We start from the raw sequence: 24,943 nt of genomic DNA, 5'->3' as shown, positions 1-24,943 counted from the left end.
AATCAATCAATTCTATACAATGCGAAACGAAAACTTGTATATAAAATGTAAACCTACGAATAAAATTTAAACTGGCTTAACATTTTTTTTAAAGTGTTTTTTTTTTTAATTTTCATCTATGGCAACACTGCCAAATGTCTGATGATAAAACAACGGCCCAATGAAAAAAATATGCGATAGACGCGTAACGGCCGTTAACGTGCGGTCGTAAACCGTAAACGAAAGACGAGTATGGTCCACTGCACGAATTTATGCTGGCCTGCTTACTCTCACAGAAAATTTGACGTTTGAGCGGTGCCGACACCTCTCAAACGTCAAATTTCGTGTGAGAGTAAGCAGGCCAGAATAAATTCGTGCAGTAATCCATAGGGGTGCCTTACACGCTAACCCTCGGTTACCCAGATTAGTGTCAAAGCGACCCAGATTGAGCAAAACTGCAGTTACTCTAATCTGAGTAAGAGCCGATGCACACGAGCGTTAATTGACGCTGCGTGAATTCACGCTGCGTCGCCGCAGCGTTCCTGTGGGGCATGCGTTGACATTGCGTGACGCACACGGTGCGGCGCGGTTGCGGTGCGGTAGCGTTGCGTTCTCGTGTGCATCCTCCCATTTGATTGTGTGTAACTCAGGACGCACTTGCGTGCACGCTGCGTGGACGCGCCGCTCGTGTGCATCGGCTCTAAAGGCACCTTTACTCAAATCTGGGTTACCGATGTTGGTTGCAAAATCTGGGTAACCGGTACCCAGCTTCTCCGGGACCTTGATTTTGTTAATTTATTTCCAATTTAGATTTTTGATAAAAAGCTCCTAATTCCCATGTGCTTTTCACTTACCTGATGCAGGAAAACAGTTCCTTTGAAGAATTTCACTGTTTTCCCGTCATTTATCCTCATATTTCCGTGGAAACATCCATAATTGCCTGCGTTCGCCTGATCGCTGCCATATTCTCAAACCGGAAAGTGACAAAGTGCCGATTACCCAGATCTTTACCCAGATTCAACCAATCTGGGTTTTCGGATTACCCGGATTCTGACAACTGCTAACAACATGAAAATCCGGGTAGAATCGACTCAGGCGATGGGTAGTTTCAGGTTAGCGTGTATAAAAATATCGTTTTTAACTAGGTGGTGCGAATAGAAACGGTTTTATTTTTCAAGCTAGCTAACACACACCTACACACTCCCGGCACACAGCTTGTGAACACGCACGGGCGTTCAATTTTCTTGCAACCACCTCTCTCAGCGCGGTTGTCAAACACGCCGTCGCGACGCTGTTCGGAAATGGTAAACATGATCAATCCACCATCATTCCGATTTTTTTCTCGCTGTTCAAAGCTGTTCAAAGTTTATTATTTTGCATTCGCGATGGAAATTTTGATGGATAATTGGCTTCTTTAGCGGTGTTGAGATAATTCCATATTCTGAATCTGCATGCCAAACCTTGCCAAACCATGCCAAAATTCTGAGTAACTCTGTTCACCAATGATCGACGAAATTTGTCGAAAAACACCCCTAAAACTGCAAGAAAAGCGAGATATCGGGCAATATTGTTTTGATTTTGCGATAAATCAGGCAACACCCATGTAGAAACGGGAGCAATCCGGAGGAATTCTGAGCAACTCTGTGACGGAAAATGTACTCTCCAGCACAGTGTCTTGCCCCAAGTCGCCTTCAATAGTAAATCCAACGCGATGAAAAAGTCTGTCCCGCAAGCGATGGCTCCTTTCTCCAACACAACGAAATACGCGCCCTCTGCGAAGGCAACCGTATCGCAGAAAATGAAAGGCACTTCAGATCCCTCCATTTCATCTTCTGGATCTTGTTTCCACCTCACAAACACTGACGCAAAATCTTCCAATGGTGGTAGATTTGAAGGGTTAGATTTTCTTACGTTACCCTGGTGGGTTAGTTCGGCCATGATTTTTAAGAGAGCTTTTACGCCAACTGGAATAAAAAATCAAATGCTTTAACTATCACTGGAAAAAGACAGAGAAAATTAAATAAATCTGGAGAAGGAATCAGTTTTGATTTACTCGCAGTTGCTAATCAACAATTTACTCACCACTAGCAATTTCATCATAGAACTGATTCAAAACGAGGCATAACGGCACAATAGTTGAAAACAATCGCGTGGCTTCTTTATCCGGGAACATCATTTCAAACTCGTAATGAATCTAAAAAAAGTAACGTCATAAATTGTTAATTTGTCTTGTAATAGGACGCAATCAGTGAAGTATACTAGATTGAAAGTAGTTGGATTTTTGTATGGTGTTCTCCATTTCTGCAATGAATTGGTGCAAACAGTGTGGGTATTATGATTTCTTACCTAATTCGATACTGTTTGAGTAACTGTGTTGTTGTATTATTCATTTCTTGCAACTTCAACAGCACAGTTACCCAAATTTTTGCTCAAATAGCATAAAATTAGGCCAGAAATCATAATACCCATGCTGTTTGCACAATATCATTGCAGAAATGGAGAATTGATCTCACCATACAAAAATCCAGCTCACAACTTTAAATCTAGTACTTCACTGATTGCGTCCTATTAAACCAGTTGATTTTTATAGATTCAGTTTGAATAAGTGTGAAGTACGATCAATTTCTTTTTATCGACTCTCTGTTCTTCAAATTAAAGTGACAAGATACATATTCGATTGTACTGTTTTACACTTGGGCGCAAGATGCATCGCAGCATAGAATTTTGTGGTCAAAAAGTGCAATCGAACTAGAAAAATAAAAAATGCAGTTTTCTCATTTATCTTAAGCTCAAACCGATTTAAAAATGATGAGGTTGTTCCATGGGCCAAAAAACAAGCTGATCGTATTTCATAATCAGATAAAAATTTGGGCGAGAAAACTCTTTATTTTTTGTAGAATAAGTTGCACGTAAATTTAAAGAAGAGAGGTTCGGTAAAGAGAAATCGAATCATGTTACTTTTGACCTTATTCAATGTCAATCTGAACTAATAAATTTGTTGGAAGACTGCGCAAAAAAAATATTGTTTTTTAAAACATACTACAGTACAAGGTGTTCTAATAATTACCAATTGGCCTTCATAGAATATGAAATGTGGGAACTGAGTCAACAGCTCATTGCACTGCACTTTCCGGTTGCGCAGCCCATCTCGATAGTGGAATGTAGATTCCATTAGTTGTTCGACGGTTGTAAAATCGGCGGTCTCATCCAACTCCATAAGTTCGTCCACAGCTTCTGACACTTCGCGGCTCAAATTGACGAAACTTTTGCGCTTCTTCCTCACAGTCGGTGGCGCTTGGGCTTGCTTGTTACGCACCCAGAAGTGAATAAAGCCTGTATGTTCCCCTGTAGTTTGTCCATTGTGCTCCCAGAAGAACTCAGCCTAAAATAAATTATATAATAAATATAGAAATAAATAAACTATAATATCACACAGAATTGGATGTAGCACTCAGAATAAATTACAGTACATAAATACAGTAAATATATTGTCACGGTAACGTAAGCGCCAATTGTTTGGTTGAGGAATCGAATGGTGGCAGTGGTGAGCAAATGTAATCATTAGTGGCCCATCGACCACTTGTCAAATAGTCCAATACCTATCAAATTTACATAAAAATTCATTTATATATAGGGTAAGTGTACCAATTATGGCTATAGTACCAATTATTCGCCATAGTTGATTTTCACCCTTTAACGATGTAAATCAACAATAGATATTTTGTGAACAACAGATCACGATTACAAAAGATAGTCGCACTCATTTAAACTTCACATTTTCCTCAAATCATGATAGAAATAAATCATTTTCCTTAAAATTTCGGCTTCCTTGCACCCTTTTTCGCCACAGTGCACCAGTTATGGCTAACCCCATAAGGAATGCATGCAAATAGTGCGAAAAGGAACCGAAGTTAAAAAATATAACCATAACTGGTACAGGGTTCCTATCATTGGCACACGCTGTAATAAATACTAAAAGTAGTTTTAGCTCCGTTTCTGTATTTTTCCTGTAAAGTATGGAAACTAAGCTGCCTTTTAGCTTATTGATGACATTCGTTGGTCTTCTCGTTATTTTTGTATAAATAGCTTTCCTTAGGTAGTGCCATAATTGGTACACGCACCCTACAAATTGTTCAAGAAACATCAGTTTGTATCAGGGTTTCCATTGTTCATGTGTAGATAGAAGCGACAGCGAGCTTCCCACCATATTGTCTTCTAGCTCTTCAAAATCACAGTGTGCTTTATATGCACCAAAATATTCTTGGTAAATATTCACTAAACACTAATGAGTGATTCGTACAGAAATAGAACAATAGGACACAATCGGTGAAGTACTAGAGTTGAAGTAATGAGCTGAAGCGTTTCCGAAAAAAAGGGCTTGAACAAAAGTTATTGCAGATAAGCTCAATTTTTGGAAATCAATTAAAACATATTTAGTTGTAAATCAATAGTTTTTTATTTGATTATCAATAGTTCCACTATTGAAACAAATAGTAAGTAGTTGGTAACAATCTAAAAATATTTGCATCATATTCATATAATTCCGTTTGTCTCAAGGTTTGTCCCGAGTTCGTCGAAAATTGATGGAGCCCTAGTGCAACCATGGGAGGGTTAACAAATTTCATTTAATAATTGCATCGAATAATAAACATCAATCTTCTAAGATCTTTCAGTTAATAACAAACTTTGCGTGATTCTCCAAAAGCATCGCAACGGCAATCAGAGAACAATATTGTCTATCCGGTTGGAATCAAGACAGACATTTAATCAAAAACTGCCATTTTCTTGGTCCATAAGTGTCGCACTTGTTTCGCATCTACTGCGCTGTGTTGCTTACTACAACGGGAAGGATGCGCACTACTTTTGGCATTATTTCAAAACGTCGCGAGTTGGGTCACGTCGCGACTTGATTGTATGGTTTGGTGGTGGCCCGACAATATTACCTGTTCTAACTACCTTCTCTGTAGGCCATCGGAAAGTGTTTTTGAAACAGTTCCTGATGATAATATAGCGCATTTAGTTCACCACTGGACTATCGCACGAGTTTTCAATTTATCAAAGTTACTTCTCAGATCTGTGAAAATTTCAGCGGTGCACAAAATTGCATTTCAAAGATATTGTATTTCAAAAGTGTTTATGATGATTTATACTGCCGTTCTACGCATAGTTGTCCCATGTTATATGGGATTCCCATATAACATGGGACAATTATGCGTAGGACGGCTGTATAAAGCTCGTGTCAAACCTTCAAAAATGAATAAAATTCAAACTCATCTCAAAAAGTTTCTAGGGGTGCCCCAACAGATTTGAAAATGGTATTGTTCTACATTTTCCATGCGCTTTTATGCCCTACTAATGAGGTCTCTGATCACGGCAAAAGTTTTTTTTTTGTCGAACGGTGTAATTCAACCGTAAAAATCTCTTATATATCAATTTTATGCTGAAAATGTTGCGGTCCACCAGAAACCAGCTAGCGACCCACCGGTGGGACGCAAACCATAGTTTGAGAAACGCTGATCTACTGTTTACACTGAAATAAATTTTGTTGTGGAAACTACCGATTCCATAGTAAAATTACTAACCGTACCTATGATTCTCAACCGACAACAATTTCCAGTTAATTTCACTAAAACACTCTCAACTTAACTAGCAGTGCAGTTAACATTACCAAAAATAATCTTAATTTAACTAATAAGCATTGTATTTTTAACCATACTGTGTTGTAAAATGCGTGTCCAGGAAAAATTTACAATGTTTTGTTGTTGAGACGACTACGCGTTTAGTTGAATTTACTACAATGCATTGTAATTTCAAGCATATTTCAGTTACCTTAACAGATTTTGTTGTCGGTTGAGAATCATAGGTACGGTTAGTAATTTTACTATGAAATCGGTAGTTTCCACAACAAAATTTATTTCAGTGTAGGAATTTATAAACAGCGATGATATAGATACTGTTTTTTTTTCAATCTAGTAAATTGAAAACTAATGACAAAAACTTACTATGGTATACTGCCTTGAACCATAACAGTCCCATTTGCAAAAACACCAAGTCGAGAAAACAACGATAAAAAGTTCAAACAATCAATCGTATGATAAATTGGGTTGTTTAGTGAATAAAATATTGCTATTTTTTATAGCCTAATCGAAAGAGCTCATTTTTCTGAGCATATCGTGATTTTATTGGATTCCAATACCTTTGTTTTGATGGTTAAATTAACAAAACTGTTTTCATTTTTGTGGATAGAATGACAGTTCAATCGATAAAGTGACAGTTCGACCCGAACAAAAAAATTTCCCCATACAAACTTTAAATGCATTTTAAAAATAGTTCCCGGACTCCAAAAATTATAAAATTTTGGATTTCGACTAATTTTTGGGCGGAGAATCCGATTATGAAGTAATCCGGATACCCCTAAAGAACCCAATTGTTTGTATATACTAAATGTTAGTATATATAGTACTATGTATATGCATCAAAACAAAGAAAACTAAACTGATATTCGTTTGGTTGCAATGTTTACCATTTTCATTATTTTTTCATCAGTTGCTCAATTTGCCCCACCACACTATCATATTTTTAAAGTATAACTTTTAACAAAATATTCATACAAATATATGAAAAGCGCTATAAATACATATTATTGGCCCAAAAAATATCAAGAAACTTGATTAGATACCCACTATGTATTGTTATTTTGATTCCCAAACTCTTATTTTAGGTCAGCTGATTCTAATACTAGGGGAAATTACCTATTCTCGGCTGTTTTGTTCTCCTCGTCTTGGGGGGTTTTTTGAAACCTATTCAACTCGGAGTTGGTCTCAAATCCTTCCCAACTAAGCTGAATTATATGGCCAAGTTTTAGGCAGTTTGGCTGACAAAAACCCCCATGACGAAGAGAACAAACCTGCCGATAATACCCAATGGCACCCTATTTCAGCAGTACATGGCCACTTCTCATCTCTTTTGATAAATGCTTCATCATGAATTTATTGGGTTTGAGATAATGACAATCAAACAATTCTGGCGTTCGCTTTGAATAGGTCGAACGTCAGAATCTGTTTCGAAAAATTGGAAATTTATTGTGAAAATACAGAGTGCTCATTATGCCCCGCTTACCCCTATCTATGAAAACTATTACATATTTAGTTGCGTATAATCCGAATTTCACTTCTTTTTTGAATTATCACTTTGAAATCATTGAGAAACATTGAGATTCAATGAACTGATTAAACCACGTTTTCTTAAATTTACCACCCAACTACAAAGTCCCATTATAATATGTGAGATGATCATCAACCATGCAAAGACTACAATATATTATATTCATGTACATTTTTATGCGATTTTATTGCAATGAAGCACTGATGTACACTGCTATGTACTGTATCACCGCAGTAGAGAACCATTGAAAATCATATGTTATATGCATTGAAACAAAAGCAAGCGAATATGTAAATCGTCTCATTGAGATGTTAAATTATCGTATTCATACTTTTTCACTAGTTACTCACTGTGCCCCACCCTGGAATCCACTATTGAATTGGTGGGGTATAATTATTTTTTTCTTATTTTACAGGTGCAAATGACAAGAATTGAATCTTTTTCATTCTTGAACATAATTGAGTTATCGCTATAGATTTATGAAAAAAAAATATGTTTATTTTTTCATTAGACATTATGAGCATTAGGATGCAAGTAAATAATGATATTTTTTCCAGCCCAATGCAAAACCCTGTATAAAACATGATATGTTAATATTTAGAGATGAGCCAGCCTCGGGCTGAATCATCTCTTTAATAAAGACATTTATCTATCTATGATATGTAAACCCTTATGTGGCCGACCGGGTACCGAGCGCTCATTTAAAAAGCACGGTGTAGAAAAAAGCAAAATGATTGTCGGACATAATGGTTAATTTTACATGAGTCATATTGGAATAAATCAGTCATCTGTTATTGAACTACCCTAAATCATTAGATCATTTTATTTCGAACTAGTTACTACGCTAAAGTGGCACTCATTAACCCTAAAAGGGATACCTGGGGTCCATTGGACCCCAGGCGCCTTTCAGAGCTCGTCTTTGATGGAACACACTCAGCGAGGTGACGAAACTGAGGCCATGAAGGTATCCCTTTTAGGGTTAAACAAGACATTCTCCTAAACAGGGAAAAATATTTTATGTATAAAAGTGTAAAGTTTCACGAAGCAGGGTGTTTGAATATTACCAAACATATTCGAGATAAACAAAATTCATGGCCACTAACTTAAAATATGAATGGAGCTTTAAACTTCAACCGATAAAAATATAATATGCCTTCGAATACAAATACAGTATGGACCCGATTTTGTCAGCCCCATTTCGCGACGAACTTTTTGCTCTCATTAGCTTACGGTCAAACTTTGACCAATTCATTCACGTTCATCATCGAACTACTGCTGAAAGGCAGACCATAGAGGGGTTAAATGTTTGAAAAACTGTTTAGATTTTCGAGAAGAGCAAAAAATGTGTTCCGGAAAGGGGCTGACAAAATCGGATCACTTAGGTATAATCGACTGACAGAGAAAGGTCTCATTTAATAACTGTGGCAGCTCTCATAAAATACTAAACCGAAGAGAAAATTCTGATTCAGTTCGGTCGTTAATCAAAGAAAAGGAGAACAGAAGAACTTAACACACTTACCAGCTAACTGAGCAGCGACCTCCTGCCCAAGTTCTTGGGGTAACCTCTCCATGCTAGAAAGAATAGAAAACCAGAATGAATGGAAACATTTTTGAGAATTAAATCTAGCGAAGGGATAACAAAACATCTAAAAAAGACGGCACAAAAATCTCCCTAGGCACTGTCCATAAGCTAGATTTACTCATTTTCAGCCATCTCAGACCCCCCTTACTTCTCGTATACAAAATTTTCAAAACTTGGACTTTGGCCAGACGCTCCATCGTCTACATTGTTCATGGACAGGCCCTTATATGATTTTTCATCTGATTTTACACCAAAAAAAATGTAAAACCCCCTAGCAGCAAAAAAATACTCACATTTCGATTTCGAATACCTCACGGCGCCGCAACTAAGAAGTCAATCCTGCAGCAATCGCGGAACATCCAGAAAGGATCCCACAAAACTAGATGATACTGTTCCTCACTGGGTGTCGCAGCAAGCAAAGTCCAGGCGCCGGATTCGGAACAGAACGGCGGGCTAAATACCTCGAAGCAGCGGCCGGAGTTGGCTCCAGTAGCCTTTCACGGAATGTCGCCGGAAGCGGAACGGCCGAGTTTTGGTGCTCGGATCGACTGAAGCTGGGCCTCAGGAAGCGGGTGGAGTGCAAATGTCACCGTGAGCAGCGTGCAGCAATTTGGATTCGGAAGCCACTGACGGGCCAACAAATGCGGCCGGACAACACAACCGGATTTCACACGCGGATTTTTTTTGACCGACAGATTTTAGGTTATATTTTATGAAGCCTTCACACTTGGCCTTTTAGTTAAAATAGAGCGAAACAATAAAATAAAACACTGCACAACACGACAGCGGAACTCGATAAAACTAATTTAAGTTTTAATTATATTTCGGACCACTTTTTAAAGACGAATTTACAGAACACGGACTTTGGAAAAAACCGCCACTACGCGATCGCGATGACAGCCAACTCCGAATGATCGAAGCATCGAAGCGGAGGGCGAGGATGAACGTCACGTATACACGGAAAATATTTTCTGTGCAAAATCTAGCTAAGTTTAGTTTATTATGATACGACAGTATACTTTTTAAACTGAGCAAAGTTTAAACTTGAAGAATGATAAAAACGCATGAAATTTATTCTTTTCGCGTATAGTCTTGATTCAGAGTGCCTGATTTAACGCAAAATCAAAACAATATTGCCCGATATCTCGCTTTTCTTGCAGTTTTAGGGGTGTTTTTCGACAAATTTCGTCGATCATTGGTAAAAAGAGTAACTCAGAATTTCTCAGAGTTGCTCTCATTTGCACAGTGTCTTTCCCCTAGCTCACGGGCTACGACGCGACTTTGTCAAATTTTCATTAGTGCCATTTACACTTATCAATAAGTTGATTCAACCAAGAGGTTCAATCTTTCCTTCAACTTCATCAAGAAACACAATTTGATGGAAATATTGCTAAATGTATTGCATGCATTTTTATTGAGGAAAACATGGATGATAATGTTGAATCTTGATGTAAATACTGACCAACCTGCAAAAGCGAGGATTGAGGTTGGTGATCATAATATGATATTATCCTCAATACTTCCCTTCCGAAACCACCACTATCATCCAGTTTGACCAAACCATCAAGATCATCCAAGTTCGTCAAACTTTCCTCTCGACTTGTTTGATTCGATCAATCCAGCAGTGCAAAAGAGTCAGCAGATTGAGCGAAAGAGATAGCAATTCACCAATGTTCAGCGCGCGGTTCACGGCGTTCATGGTGGCCAGTTCAATTGAATTTTATGGAATGCTTTGAAAGCAAATTTCTAGAAATAAATTGTCACGTTTTTGCTTTGTAAATAAAATAAAGACTTGATCATTAGAAAAGTGAAAATTTCGATATTTCGCTTGCTTATTCAATTCCATTAATGATTATGAAAAAATATTTTTTTGATAGTTTTGGTCATTTACCACGCCATATTCGATTTTTTTTTTTGTAAGCATTCATAAACTCTTATCTATTGAACCCAATCTCTCCGATTAGCATGATGAATTGTTAAATAGTGGATCTATTTACTAATTCATCATGTTATTTTTCCTAATGTCTTGAGAAGGTTAATGTTTCTTAATTTCTAACACAAGATATGAACTTCTATCGTTGGGGGCTGTCCATTAATTACGTAAGGGAAATTTTGCGATTTTTCTACACCCCCTCCCCCCTTGTAAGATTTTTTGTATGGAAAGCCAAATATTTTTGTATGGCGCGTAAGATTTCTCAAACTCCCCCTCCCCCTATAAACCCTTACGTAATTAATGGACAGCCCCTTGAGTCAAAATATTTCATACAAAATGGAGCTTAAACAATAATTGGGTTCTTTAGGGGTATCTAGATTATTGCATAATCGGAATCTCCGTCCAAAAATTAGTCGAAATCCAAAATTTCATCATTTTAGGTGCCCGGGAACTATTTTTTAAATTCATTTTAAGTTTGTATGGGGATTTTTTTTTTGTTCGGGGCGAACTGTCACTTTATCGATTGAACTGTCATTCTATCCACGGAAATTAAAACTGTTTTGTTTATTTAACCATCAAAACAAAGGAATCGGAACGCAATAAAATCACGTTATACTCAGAAAAATGAGCTCTTTCGATTAGGCTAAAGAAAAAGGGAATATTTAATTCACTAAACAACCCAATTATTAACAGTTAGGTTCGAACAAGTTTTGATTTTTGCTAAAGTCATAGTAAATATGTAAAGCAAAATAGGTTTAGAAAACAAAGGCTGATAAGAGGTTAATGCCATATTGATTTGTTTGATTCGTCTATAATTTAAAATGTTTGCTTTATCCGTTATTATTGTTCCGTCGGAGGAACAGCATAGGACCGGTAGCTCGATGGGAAGGAAGGGAACTTAGCCTTCGCACAGCAAAAAAAGTTGTTGAATATTACATCGAAATCGCTGCAACCAGGTCGTTACATCGATTGATTAATATTACACAGCTCGATGTACTCAACGGCTGTTGATGTAATAAACAGATCCGATGTAATTATTGCGATGTAATTTATTCGACGTACACGGTACGATGTAATCCTTGCAATGTACGTAAGGAAACGATGTAAACGCTTGCCAATTCTCCTAAATGGATGATTAAATTGAATTTCATCTTTTTTCGACGAAAAAAATTGTGGAACTGAAAAACGCTAGGTTTTTTTAAGATACACAAAATTTAAGTCGAAATAGGATAAAATACAATTTAACCAGCCATTCAGGAGGAACATCAGAAAAAGTATAATTTAGAGGGAAATTTAATATTATAGATTTTTTTGTATCATTTAATTTACTTATAAGAATCTACAAGAATGATTATTATATAATAATTCAAGTTGGTTCTGCGGGCACAAAGTAGCTGGCGACCATTCTGACGGCAGCGGTGAATAAAGTACCGCTTGAAGACAGCGGCGTCGTCTCTCTGAAATATACAAATATTTATTAATAATCATTAGCATTAATAATATTGTTTGATTGAATTCAGAATCAATTGCTATTTTTGTAGAAATTAGTCAAAGCAAGTGTAAGATGTTTTCCTAGTATAATCTTGGTAACTGTTTTGCTTGGAAATCAATCGTTCGTGCCAGTAGTTGTTCGTTACTCACACTTATTGTGCCATTTCATTGCCGAAATGGCTCTTTGCTGATTTATCCAAGAATTTCGAGGATATTCCTCCCTCGGATATTTATGCAGGAGTTTCTCCAGGAATTTCTGTGAAAGGTCTTCGGGAATTCCTCAAGGAGTTCCTCGGAAATTCTTGCAGGAGGTGCTCGGGAGTTCCTCGGGAATACCTCCAGGAACTCCTGGATAGTATTTCCAGGAGTTTCTCGGTAATTCATCCAGGAGTTTCAAGGATATGCCCTCAGAAGTTCCCCGGGAAATTTCCCAGGAGTTCCTCGGGAATATTTTTAGGGGTTCCTCAATAATTTCTCCGGGGGTTTCTCGGGAATTCTTCCAAGAGCGCCTCATGAATTCTTCCAAAAACTACTCGAGGATTAATCCTGGACTGGAGTTCTAAGGTTATTCCTTTACCGGAAATATCTCCAGGAGTTTATCCAGGAATTCCTGCAGGATGGGAAATCGTCCAAGAATTCTTTGGGATTTCCTGCACGAGTTCCTCGAGAATTGCTGCAGAAGTTTCTCGGGGATTCCTGCAGAAGTTTCTTGTAAATTCTTACAGGAGTTTCTCAAGAATTTCTCCTGGAGAACCTCGGGAGTTCTTCCAACATTTTTCGAAATTCCTCGCGAATTCCTCCAGGAGTTTATCGCAAATTCCTTCAAGAGTGCCTTTGACATTCCTCCAGGAGACCCTCGGGAATTCCTTCAGGAGTTCACCGGGAATTTTCCCAGGAGTTCCTCCTGAAGTTTCTCAAGTATTTCTCCTGGTGGTCCGCTGAATTCCTCCGGGAACTTCTTCATGAGTTTCTCAGAAATCTCTCCAGGAGTTTCCTGAAAATGTCTCCAGGAGTTTCTCGGATATTCCTCCACTAGTTCCTCGCGAATTCCTCCAAGGAGTTCCTCGCAAATGCCTTCAGGAGTTCCAAGGAAATTCCTCCTGGGTTTTATCGAGAATCCTTCCACGAGTTTTTCCCCGGAAATATCTGCAGGAGCGCTTCGGGAATATATCCAGAAGTTTTTCGGGAATTCATTCTGGAGTTCCTCGGAAATTCCTCCAGGAGTTCCTTGGAAATTTCTCCGGGAGTTCCTCAGGAATTTCTTTAGAATTTCCTCCTGGATTCATCCAGAAGTTCCCGGGAATATTTCTCCAAGAGTTCCTCGGAAATTCTTTTATCATTTCCAAGTTGTTCCAGGAGTTCCTCGGAATTTCCTCCTGGAGTTCCTCGAGAATTGCTTCAGGAGTTACTCGAAAACTGCTCCAGGAGCTCCTGCAGGATTCCTTCAGGAGTTCCTCGGGAATTTCTCCAGGAGTTCGTCAGGAATTCTTTCAAGAACTCTTCTGAAATTCCTCCAAGAATTCCTCGAGAATTTCTGCAGGAGATCCTCGGAAATTCCTCCTGAACTTCCTCTGAATTCCATCAGGAGTTCCGCGGGAATTCAACCATGAGTTCCTCCAAGAGTTCTTTGGGAATTCGTTTCTCGGTTATTCCTTCTGAAGTTTCTCGGGAATTTCTCCGGGCGTTCCTCTGAATTCCTCCAAGACTTCCTTCAGTTCCAAGTAGCTCCCAGAGTTCCTCTGAAATTCCTCCAAGTTCATCGGGAATTCCTACTGAAGAACCTCGGGAATTATTCCTTGTGTTCCTCTGAATTCCTCTAGGAATTCCTCCTGAAGTTCTTCGGGAATTCCTCCAAGAGCTCTTCTGAAATTCCTCCAAGAGTTCCTCGGAAATTCCTCCTGAAGTTCCTTTGAATTTCATCAGGAGTTTCTCGGAAATTCCTCCAGGAGTTCCTCGGGAATTCTTCCAGGAGTTCCTCCGGAATTCTTACAGGAGTTCCTCCGGAATTCTTCAAGGAGTTCTTCCTGAAGTTTTTCGGGAATTCCTCCAAGAGCTCTTCTAAAATTCTTTCAAGAGTTACTCGGGAATTCCTTCAGGAGTTCCTCGGAAATTCCTCCTGAAGTTCCTCTGAATTCCACCAGGAGTTCCTAGGGAATTCCTCCAGCTGTTCCTCGGAAATTCAACCAAGAGTTCCTCAGGAATTCCTCAGGAATATTTCCAGAAGTTCTTCGGGAAATGCTTCAAAAGTCCCTCGAATATTCCTTTTGGAGTTCCTCGGGAATTGCTGCATGAGTTCCTCGAAAATTGCCCCAGGAGCTCCACGGGGATTTCTCCAGGAATTTCTCTGAAATTCCTCCAGGAATTTCTTGGAAATTCAATCAGAAGTTCCTCGAGAATTTCTTCAGAAGTTTCTCTGACATTCCTGGGAATTCCTCAAAAAGGTCGTCGGGAATTCTTTCTTTCTGAAGTTCCTCGGAAATTGCTCAGGAATTGTTCCAGAAGCTCCTCGGAGATTCCTCTAGGGATTCCTCAGAAATTCTAGAATTCCTCCAGGAGTTCCTTGAAAATTTCTCCAGAAGCTCCTCAGAATTTCTCAAGAATTTCCTCGAAGATTCATCCAGGAGTTCCTAGGCAATTTGCACCAGGAGTTCCTCCTAAATTGCTCCATGGATTCCTCGAGAATTCCTCCTGATGATCCTCTGAATTCCACCAGCAGTTCCTCGAGAATTCAACAATGGGTTTCTCTTTTTTGTGAATTTCAACTAAAGGAGTTCCTCAGAAATTTCTCCAGGAGTTCCTCCACAAGGTGCTCGGGAGTTTCTCGAAAATTCCTCCCGTAGCTCCTCAGAAATGCGTCCTGGTTTCCTTGGGAGTTCCACGGCAGTATTCCCAGGAGTTCCCCGATAATTCATCCAGGAGTTTCAAGGATATTCCTTCAGGAGTTTCCCAAGAATTTCTCCAGGAATTCCTCCGGAATTCCTCCCGCAGGTCCACTAAAATTCCTTCAGGTGCTCATCGAGAACTCCTCCAGAAGTTGCTAGGAAATTCCTCCAGGAGTTCTTCGGGAATTTTTCCAATAATTCCTTGGGAATTCCTCAGGAATTTCTCCCAGGAGTTGCTCTGGAATTCTTCCAAAAGTTCCTCGGGAATTCGTCCAGAACTGCCTCGGGATTTTCTCGGGACCTGCTCCAGGAGTTCTTCAGGAATTCCTCCAGGAGTTCCACGGAAATTCCTCCAGAAAATTCCCAAGAAACTTCTGAAGCAATTACTGCTAAAAATATTCCCAAGGAACTCCTGAGGCAATTCCCGAAGAACTCCTGGAACAATTCTCGTGGATCTCCTGGTGTAACACCAGAGGAACTCCTGCAGCAATTTCCGGCGAGCTCCTTTAGCAATTCCCGAGGAAGTTCTGAAGCAATTCTCGAGAAACTGCTGGAGGAATTCCCGACGAACCCCTGTAGGATTTTTTGAGGAAATCCTGGATGGATGCTCCTAAAGCAATTCTCGAGCATCTTCTGGATATATTCCTGAGGAACTGCTGGAGGAATTTCTGAGGAACTCCTGTAGTTGAAATTCACAAAAAAAAATAAAAAAAACCTCTGGTTGAATTTTCGAGGAATTACTGGAGTAATTTAAGAGGAACTCTTGAAAAATTCCTAGAAACTTCTGGATGAAGCTTCCCGAGCAATTTTCAAGGAACTCCTGGAGGAATTCACGAGGAACTTCGGGAGATATTTTTTTATTTATTTATTTATTTGACTATGTCTTCAGCCGTAGCTGTACAGACTGAGTAATTATCCTATTATCGAATACTAGCTTTAAACCTATTTCTACTTATTACAAAATCAAACGATTCAACAGTGCTCAACAATTCTGGTATTCCCGAAGAATTAGAGATACGAACCCGCCAAGGGCTGAAAGTCTCTTAACCGTTATGTGTCCGACAAACTTTTTGCTTTTTTCTACACCGTGCTTTTTAAATGGGCGCTGGCTGGGTACCCGGGTACACTGTCGGCCACATAAGGGTTAAGTAAAGACAAATCAATCAAATCAATCCCGAAGAACTCCTGCAGATACTTATGAGGAGCTCCTGGAGAATTTCCGAAGAATCCCTAGACGAATTTAAGAGGAACTTCTGAAGAAATTCCCGAGGAACTCCTGAAGGAATTTCCAAAAAAATCCTGCAAGAATTTACGAGGAATTCCTGAAGGAGCTCCTGGAGCAATTCCCGAGGAACTACTGCAGTAATTCCCGAGGAACTCTAGAAGAAATATCCGAGGGACTTCTGAAGCAATTCCCGAGGAGCTTCTGGAGATATTCCTAAGGAACTGCTGGAGGGATTTCTGAGGAGCCCCTGGTTGAATTTCCGAGGAACTGCTGGAAGAATTCCCGAGGAACTCCTTGAGGAATTCAGAGGAACACCAGGAGGAATTTCCGCAGAACTTCATGAAGAATTCCCGATGAACTCCTGGAGGAATTTCTGAGGAACTCCTGGAGATATTCCAGAGTTGATGAAAAATTTCTAGGAACTCCTGGATGAATCCTCAAGGAAATTTCTTGAGAAATTCCTGAGAAGCTCCCGAAGAAATTTTCAAGGACCTCCAGGTGGAATTCACGAGGAACTTCTGGAGATATTCCCGAAGAACTGCTGCAGACATTTCTGGGGAGCTCCTGAAGAATTTCCGAGGAATCCCTAGAGGAATCCTTGAGGAGCTTCTGGAACAGTCCCTGAGGAACTCCAATTGCTTCACAATTGCCGAGGAACTCCTAGAGGAATACTGAGGAACACTGGGAGCAACCTGGAACTGATGGAAGACTTTCTGAGGAACTCCTGGAAGAATTCAGAGGAACACCAGGAGAAATTCCAGAGGAACTTAAGAAGGAATTGCCGAGAAACGAATTCCCACTGAACTTGGAGGAATTTCAGAGGAACTGATGGAGGAATTCCCGAGGAAATCCTCGTGGAATTCAGAGGACCTTCAGGAGGGATTCCCGAGGAACTTCTGAAGTAGTTCCCGAGGAACATACTGGAAAAACTTGTAATTAAGAAGGCACGAAATGTTGCTAATTGGCAAATTGGGAGATGAAATTTGTGAAAAAAATCGCGTTCTGGTGGGATTCGAACCCACGACTTCGTATTCGCTAGACCGGTCTAGCGGTCTAGCGAATACGGAGTCGTGGGTTCGAATCCCACCAGAACGCGATTTTTTTCACAAATTTCATCTCCCAATTTGCCAATAGGACAGATCGGTGAAGTACTAGATTTGTAGTAATGAGCTGAATTTTAGTATGGTGAGAAGGTCAATTCTCCGTTTCTTCAGTGAAATGGCGCAAAAAGCGTGGGTATTATGATTCCTTGCCTAATTTAATGCTGTTTGAGCAAAACTTTGGGCAACAGTGTTGTTGTTTTCTCCATTTCTTGCAATATAAACAACATAGTTATTCAAAGTTTTGCTCAATCAGCATCAAATTAGGCAAGAAAACATAATACCCACGCTTTTTGCACCATTTCATTACAGAAATAGAGAACTGACCTTCTCACCATACTAAAATTCAGCTCATTACTACAAATCTAGTACTACACCGAACGTGCCCCATTAGCAACATTTCGTGCCTTCTTAATTACAAGTTTTTCCAGTATGTTTCAGACAGGTTTTGGCCAGTCTAAGGGAAATCATTTTTATAAAAATAACCAATAATCCAATGAAAACTACCAATGTGTTAAATGAAAGGTTTCGATCTATACTTTATAAGAAAAATGCAGAAATCATGCTAATACCTGATTTTCGTATTAAAAATGGCACTGGCTAAAATAGAAGCTTTGCCTCAGTTTTGGCCATATTCTCAGCTTTGGTTTCTATTTTGGCCAATAACGTGTATTTCTTATGGGAGTGGCCAAATTAGAAGCACCCTGGCCAAAATGGATATATGGGAGCTAATTTTTAAGGAACAATATTTTTTTCTTCCAGTTTTTAATCAAAATGTATGGTTTTCACAGCTGTAATCATCATATTATATTAGAAGCAACTAGTAAAAAATAAATTTATGCCGATTTAGATCGTAACAGACTGAATACCGCACTATGGCCAAAACTCCGGGCTGGCCAAAACTGAAGCTTCTAGCCTACCAGCTAATTTGGTAAAATGCCAGTAAAATGGGTAATATGTATCATTGTTCCCGAGGAACTCTTAGAGGAATTTCAGAAAAGCACTTTGAGGAATTCTCGAACAACTGCAGGAGGAAATTCCGTGGAACTCCTGGAAGAATTCCCGAGTAGCTCTTAGATGAATTTCAGAGGAACTCTTAGACGAACTCCAGAGGAACTCTTGATGAAATATTTTCAGGAACTCCTGGATGAATCCTCGAGGAAATTCCTGAGGAGCTGCCGGAGAAATTTTCAAGCAGGAATTCGCGAGGACTCCCTAGAGGAACTCCTGAAGCAATTCCCGAGGAACTCCAGGAGGAATTCACGAGGAACTCCTAGAAGAATTTCAGAGGAACTCTGGGAGCAACTTCGAACTGATGGAAGAATTTCTGAGGAACTGCTGGAGGAATTCAGAGGAACTCCAGGAGAAATTCCCGAGGAACGAACTCCCAATGAACTCTTGGAGGAATTTTCGAGGAACTCCTGGAAAAAAAAATCCTAAGCAACTTCAGAAGAGTTCCCGAGGAACTCTCGGTGAAAAATTCCTAAGAACTCCTAAATGAATCCTTGAGGAAATTCTTGAGAAATTCCTGAGGAGCCCCCGGACAAATTTTCAAGGAACTCCTGGAGGAATCCCCGAGGAACTTCTGGATATATTCCCGAAGAACTGCTGCAGATATTTTTGGGGAGCTCCTGGAGAAATTCTCGAGGAACTCCTGAAGGAATCCTTGGAGCTCCTGGAGCAAGACTCGAGGAACTCCTTAGAAATTTTCAAGGAACTCCTGGAGGCTAGCCTGGAGGAATTCTCGAGGAACTTCTGGAGATATTCCCAGAGAACTGCTGCAGATATTTTTGTGGAGCTCCTGGAGAAATTCCCGAGGAACTCCTGATGGAATCCTGCAGGAGCTCCTGGAGCAATTCTCGAGTAACTCCTGAAGAAATTCTCGAGTAACTCCAGGAGAAATTTCCGAGGAACTCCTGGAACAACTTGGGAATGATGGGAGAATTTCCGAGGACCTCCTAGAAAAACTTGGAACTGGGAACTTCTGGATGAATCTTCGAGGACATTCTAGAGTAATTCTTGAGGAACTCCCGGAGAAATTTCTAAGGAACTCCTGGAGGAATTTCCGAGGAACTCCAGAATAAATTCCCGAGAAACTTCTGGAAATATTCCCGGAAAACTCCTGCAGATATTTACGGGGAACTCCTGGAGGAATTCTCGAGGTACTTCTGATAGTATTCCCGAAAAACTTCTGGAGGAATTTCTGAGAAACTCGTGGAAGGATTCCCGAGAAATTCCAGCACGAATTTCCGAGGAACTCCTTAGAGGAATTAGTGGAGGAATATTCGAGGAACTCTTGGAGATATTTCCAGGAAACTCCTGGAGGAATTTTCGAGGAACTCCTGGAGCAATTTGGAACTGTTGGAGAAATTTCTGCGGAATTCATGGAGGAACTTCCGGAGGAATACAGAGGATCACCAGAGGAAATTCCCGAGGAACGCCTGGAACAATTCCCGATGAACTCCTGGGGGAATTCCCGAGGAGCTCCTAGAGGAATTTCAAATGTATTCTTGAAGGAATTTCCGAGGAACTCCTGGAGGAATTCGCGAGGAAATCCTTCGATGAATTCCCGAGCAAATAGTGGAGGAATTTCCGAGGAACTCCTGGAGATATTTCCGGGAAACTCCTGGAGGAATTCCCGAGGAACTTCAGGCGGAATCCTCGAGGAGCTTCTACAGGGATTCACGAGGAACTCATGGATGAATACCCGAGGAACTCTTGGTTCCGAAAATAGAGCCGATGATGATTTTGGATAGAAGAGTGTGATTTTTGCCTCAAGAGTCTTTATTTGTATGGGAGTGAAACTCGCGAGAGCTTTTTGAGTGTAAGTGGACGTGAGAAACACAACACGCAATTATGAGTATTGGATGAACTCATCACTGCGCGACAAGCTCAGCTCGGTGCTGTTGAGGTTTTGCGTAGTGATTTCTGAGTTTTATTTTTTCTCCTCAGAAAATCGCCGAAATCGCATCCTCATTTTCTCGATAGGGAGTTTCTGTCAAACCTGATGCCAGTAAAGGACAACATATGTATATCAGTGAACTTCTGGAAGATATTCCGAAGGAACTCCTGAAGGAATTTCCAAAAATTTTCTGAAAGGATTTAAAAAAAAAATGCTACTGGAGCAATTCTGGAAGAGCTTCTGGAAGAATTTCCGATAGAACTTCTGGAGGAATTCTCGAAAAACTTCTGGAGGTACTAGATGTTGGATTGCTCGGCTATGCAGTTGTCGTTCCAAGGAGTTTGGTGATTACATAGCTGAGAAATCCAACATTTAGTGCATCTAAACAATCGAACACTCATACCTCCAGTCTTCTGGAGGTGTTCTCGTAAAACTGCTGGATAAACTACCAAAGAACTCTAGGAGGATTTATCATTCAACTTTTGAAGAAATCCCCAAGGAACTCCTGAATAAATTTGGGAGGAATTCCCAAAGAGCTCAAGGAAGAAATCCCAAACTCCTAGAGGAATTTCCAAAACTACTCTCAATGTAATTCCTGAAATAAAAATCCCGGAAAAACGCCTGAAGAACTTCTGGAAGAATTCCCGTAGAATTCCTAGAGATTCCCAAATGAATTTTCCAAGGAGCTTCTGAAGGATTTCCCGAAGGAACTCATGGAGGAAACCCCAAAGGAACTCCTGGCGGAATTCCCGAAAAAAATCTTGGATGAATTCGCAACGGAAATTTTGAAGGAATTCCCAAAGGAACTATTGCAGTAAATCCAGGAGAAACTCTTGATGGAATTCTCGAAGAAACTCCCAAAGAACTTCTGGAGGAATTCGCTTACAACTCCTACAGGGATTTCCAAATGAATACCTGATGGAATTCCTGAAGAAATTCCCAAAGTAACTCCTAAAGAAATTTCCGTACAACTCCTGAAGGAATTGCCGAGGAACTCCTGGAAGATTTCATGAAGAGCTGCTATAGATACATATCTGAGGAGCTCCAGGAGAAACTCCTAAAACAACTGCCTAAGTAATAGTAGAAGAAATTCCCGAAGGATCTTCTGGAGGAATCCTTGATAAAAGTTTTGGATGATTTCTCTAAGAGCTCCTGGAGGAATTCCCGGAAGAACTCATGAAGGGATTCTCGAAGGATCTCATCAAATAATTCCCGTAAAACTCCTTAAGAACTTCTGGAAGACTTCCCGAAAAATAGTTCCTGGAGGAATTCTCGAAGGAACTCTTAAAGAAGAAACTTCAGGGGGAAGTTCAGAAGAACTTCTGGAGGATTTCCCGTAATTTCCTAGTAGATTTTTCGCAGATCTCCTTGTGGAATACAAGAATAACACTTTAAGAAATCTTTGTAGAACCCTGGAGGAACTCACAAAGAAAATCTCGAAGAACTCCTGTAGAAATTTCCGTTAGAACTTCTAGAGGCATTTTTCAGAAATTCTGGAGGATTTTTCGTGAAACTCCTGGAGGAAATCCCGTCGAGCTCCTGAACATCTGAACTAATCAGAGGTCGCTTATAGTGAACAATCATGTTATGCGCATTCAAACTTTCTTATAGGTACATCATATATCCCTTATATTGTTATCGTTTGACCAAAACACATGATACACATCTTTGTGAAGTAACATATAAGTTAGGTGAGATAACCACCGCCGAATGATAATCAAAGAGCAAATGAAGATATCAATAATTTAGCTTCTGAATCACTGGTGATTTGAAATCGTATGTGATGCTTCTCAATTGCACTGGACAGTATACTGGGCGACTCATACGTCAATCAACCATAGGTATGCAGTTGGGGAGCATACCAATGAATAGGTGCGTTCTGGTAACGTCAGTGATCTGAACATAATTCACATATCTTAATTAAATAGATTTCAAATAAGTAACTGCAGCGTGCATTAGCCTCCCAGCGTGAACACAGAACTATGTACCCCTAGGTACAAGAAAAAATAATCATCACCCATAGAAACTTACTCGAACTATGCTGCGGGCTCAGGTATGCATTACGGTCATCCACTCGTCGCGATCCTGCTCGCTATGCGACGACAGGTTGTACGTCGTTCCGGTGAGACCTGACCTTCGCCCCAAACGGTGCCCATATCCGCACGCTTTACCCATCCAGGTGGTTGCCGAGGAAAATCTCCCCCCTATGGTTTGGCATCCAGCGGGTCGTCGGGTTGGTATCCAGCGGGTACATGAAATTCCGGTCGTCCAGATTGTAGTTGTCGGCCGTTGGGGTCCCGTCTTGAGGTGCCAGCCCTCCCGGGCGGAATCGTGCGTTAGGTAATCGATCAGATCGCTTTCGGATGCGCTGGGGTACGCAATCTGCAACCAGTGCAGCTTGACTCATCGGATCGCCATGTTGATCTCCTTTGAGTCATCGTGGCAAAGTAACGAAGCGTATCGTCCGCATGGGATAGGAGAAATTGCGCAGCTGGTAACGATTGTCGTCCTTCTTGCCACGGTTCATCAGATAATTTTCCATGTGGCAGGATGTGTAGGCGGGTTGATTGTTCAAGCAGAACTCCAGCTGTTCGATTTGGTACATCCACACTGCAAGAACAAAAAAACGTAATCATTTAGCTGTAACGTACTAAGACGTAACAAAATTTACTGTGGATCGTTCTCCGGGGACCTCCGGTAGCGGGCGGGAACGCGCATTTCGTACATTTGCTTCGACACTCGATTGTCAACTACGATCGTCCGTTCCAGTTGTTTGTCCTCCAATTTGTTCAGCGTTAGGTTTGCGGGTGCCCATGTTCCGGTGTACGGCATAGCATCGTGTGCAGTGGAAGATCCGGAGTTGCCAAATCTTTGTGGGAAATTCACGTTCCTCGATACTGTCACGAACGGTCCTTGAACGTCGCGAGGGAAGGACGCTCGGTCTGGTGAACTACGTACATATGGTGGTGATGTCATCATCATCATTACTACCGGAGGCGGTCAGAGTTTGCCACTGATCTGCGAACAGGATTCAATTTACGGTATTAGGCGGCAGCATCGCCACTTGGGAGTGATTATTCCGGGGGACGCACTTAAACCAGGTTGTGAACAATCAGAAGATGTATATTTTATACGCCAGAGATGTCCACTGATCTGTGGAAGTTGGTCGGATCGGATTAGCAGTGGGATACCTATAGTGATCAATCGACCAAGCGGTTCCTGAAATGATTCGTTCCTACTTTGCGAGGTCAGATCCGCTGGCACGTTGAATTTACCTATAATAATCAAATATTTATATAATAAACTAAGAAATAGTCGCAAAATATTACAAATTACCTTTAAAATAGCGACGAAAATATCCAGAAAACGCTAAACTTGAATTTGCTGTTCTAAATTAAAAATGGCAGCTTCATTCTGTCTGCGTGCGGGTCGATCACAACAATCTGCGCAGTGTTGCGAGATGCATTATCGCATCGTGGGGAATGCGATATCGCATCGACTTTGTGTAAACGTACACATTTTAAACACAACCACTTGGTTGCAGCTGTTTGTGTGTAATATTCACATCCTCTTGATGCGAATATTACACAGATTCAGTGTAAAGGAGATTGGTTGATCTGTTTCTGTGTAATATAAATACCGATGTGATATAGCATCGAACTTGTGTAATTCCCGGTCAACCATTTCACAAACTTCGTTAAAGTTCTTTACCAAAATGTAAAGATTAATGTCGACTATTCTTTACTAGTTAGTTCGTTACAAAAATTCAAACATCTTCATCGATCGATAACGAAACTTGAAAAATATCCTTTATCGGTCATAAGATAAAAACCTTTACCGAAACGTAAATTTATTTCGTTGAATTCCATGTTGTCGCTGGAACTTCGGTTTCCTTTATGAATATTTATCGGAAAATATTCATTTTCCGATATCAACGTAACTTTGCATATTGGTATCGAAACACAAATATCAATCACGATGCTCCTTTATCGTTCTGCTCGGTACCGTTTGATGAAGCTGAGCAAAGGTATTCTGGGTATTCTGATACTTTGGATGACAGGATGAATGTTTTGGTTTTGCCCGAGTTAGAAAAAAAAGAAACCAAAGTGAAAAGACGGTTTCTCCCAGCGGAAAAATGTTTCTTAGGTCCGGATAAGGCCGGATTTCACCGGATTGCTCCCCGGGACAGCAATCCAGGACAGGAGTTTATGCTGTCGGTAGGTACATATGAAATTTCATTCGCAGTAGGAAGCCACTGCGCCGCACCGTCGTGTTGGTTGGATGATTACCCCTCCGATGATTCCCGTGCTCCAGGAAAACTTACTCCTGCGCTAAAGGTTGACCGGGCGGGAATCTTTATGAAATTATGTGGATCTTATTTGATTTGAAAAATTGAGATTTCCCAACTAAGATTCAGTTCCTAAATGCTTGATAAACCTTAGCGCTGTTGCATCTTTGGGAATTATCGTAAATTACTAATTGGTAATTGGTTCTATGTTGCGATGAAGGAATATATGCCTTTGGCCAGCCATAATCTTAGAAATAGTGTGTGACTCAGTAAGTAAGCATCAACATAATACCACAGACAAACAGACGTGTCACTTGGAAGAAAATGCGATAAAAATCATCGTCACGCAAACATAATCGCCCAATGCTAATTATGCTGTGGTACGCAAATCTACTGA

The 24,943-nt window shown here is 40.3% G+C and overlaps 2 protein-coding genes across 2 annotated transcripts; both read right to left on the bottom strand.

Moving 5' to 3' along the window:
* Window positions 1-996: 996 nt before the first annotated feature.
* LOC115269595 (uncharacterized) lies at window positions 997-22,433 on the bottom strand. Its single transcript, XM_062848276.1, has 5 exons — window positions 22,323-22,433; window positions 3,047-3,361; window positions 2,062-2,173; window positions 1,649-1,943; window positions 997-1,036 (listed from the first exon to the last, which is right to left on the bottom strand). The coding sequence occupies exons 1-5, from the start codon at window positions 22,431-22,433 to the stop codon at window positions 997-999; spliced, it is 873 nt and encodes a 290-aa protein (XP_062704260.1).
* Window positions 22,390-23,090, bottom strand: LOC109420954 (uncharacterized). Its single transcript, XM_062848275.1, has 2 exons — window positions 22,930-23,090; window positions 22,390-22,868 (listed from the first exon to the last, which is right to left on the bottom strand). Exons 1-2 carry the CDS (start codon window positions 23,088-23,090, stop codon window positions 22,607-22,609), a joined length of 423 nt encoding a protein of 140 aa, XP_062704259.1. The 3' UTR covers window positions 22,390-22,606.
* Window positions 23,091-24,943: the final 1,853 nt, after the last annotated feature.

This window comes from Aedes albopictus, chromosome 2 (genome assembly GCF_035046485.1).
Source record: "Aedes albopictus strain Foshan chromosome 2, AalbF5, whole genome shotgun sequence".
NCBI lineage: Eukaryota > Metazoa > Arthropoda > Insecta > Diptera > Culicidae > Aedes > Aedes albopictus.
Note: the sequence above shows the minus strand (reverse complement) of the source record. Positions and strands in the feature narration are given on the sequence as shown.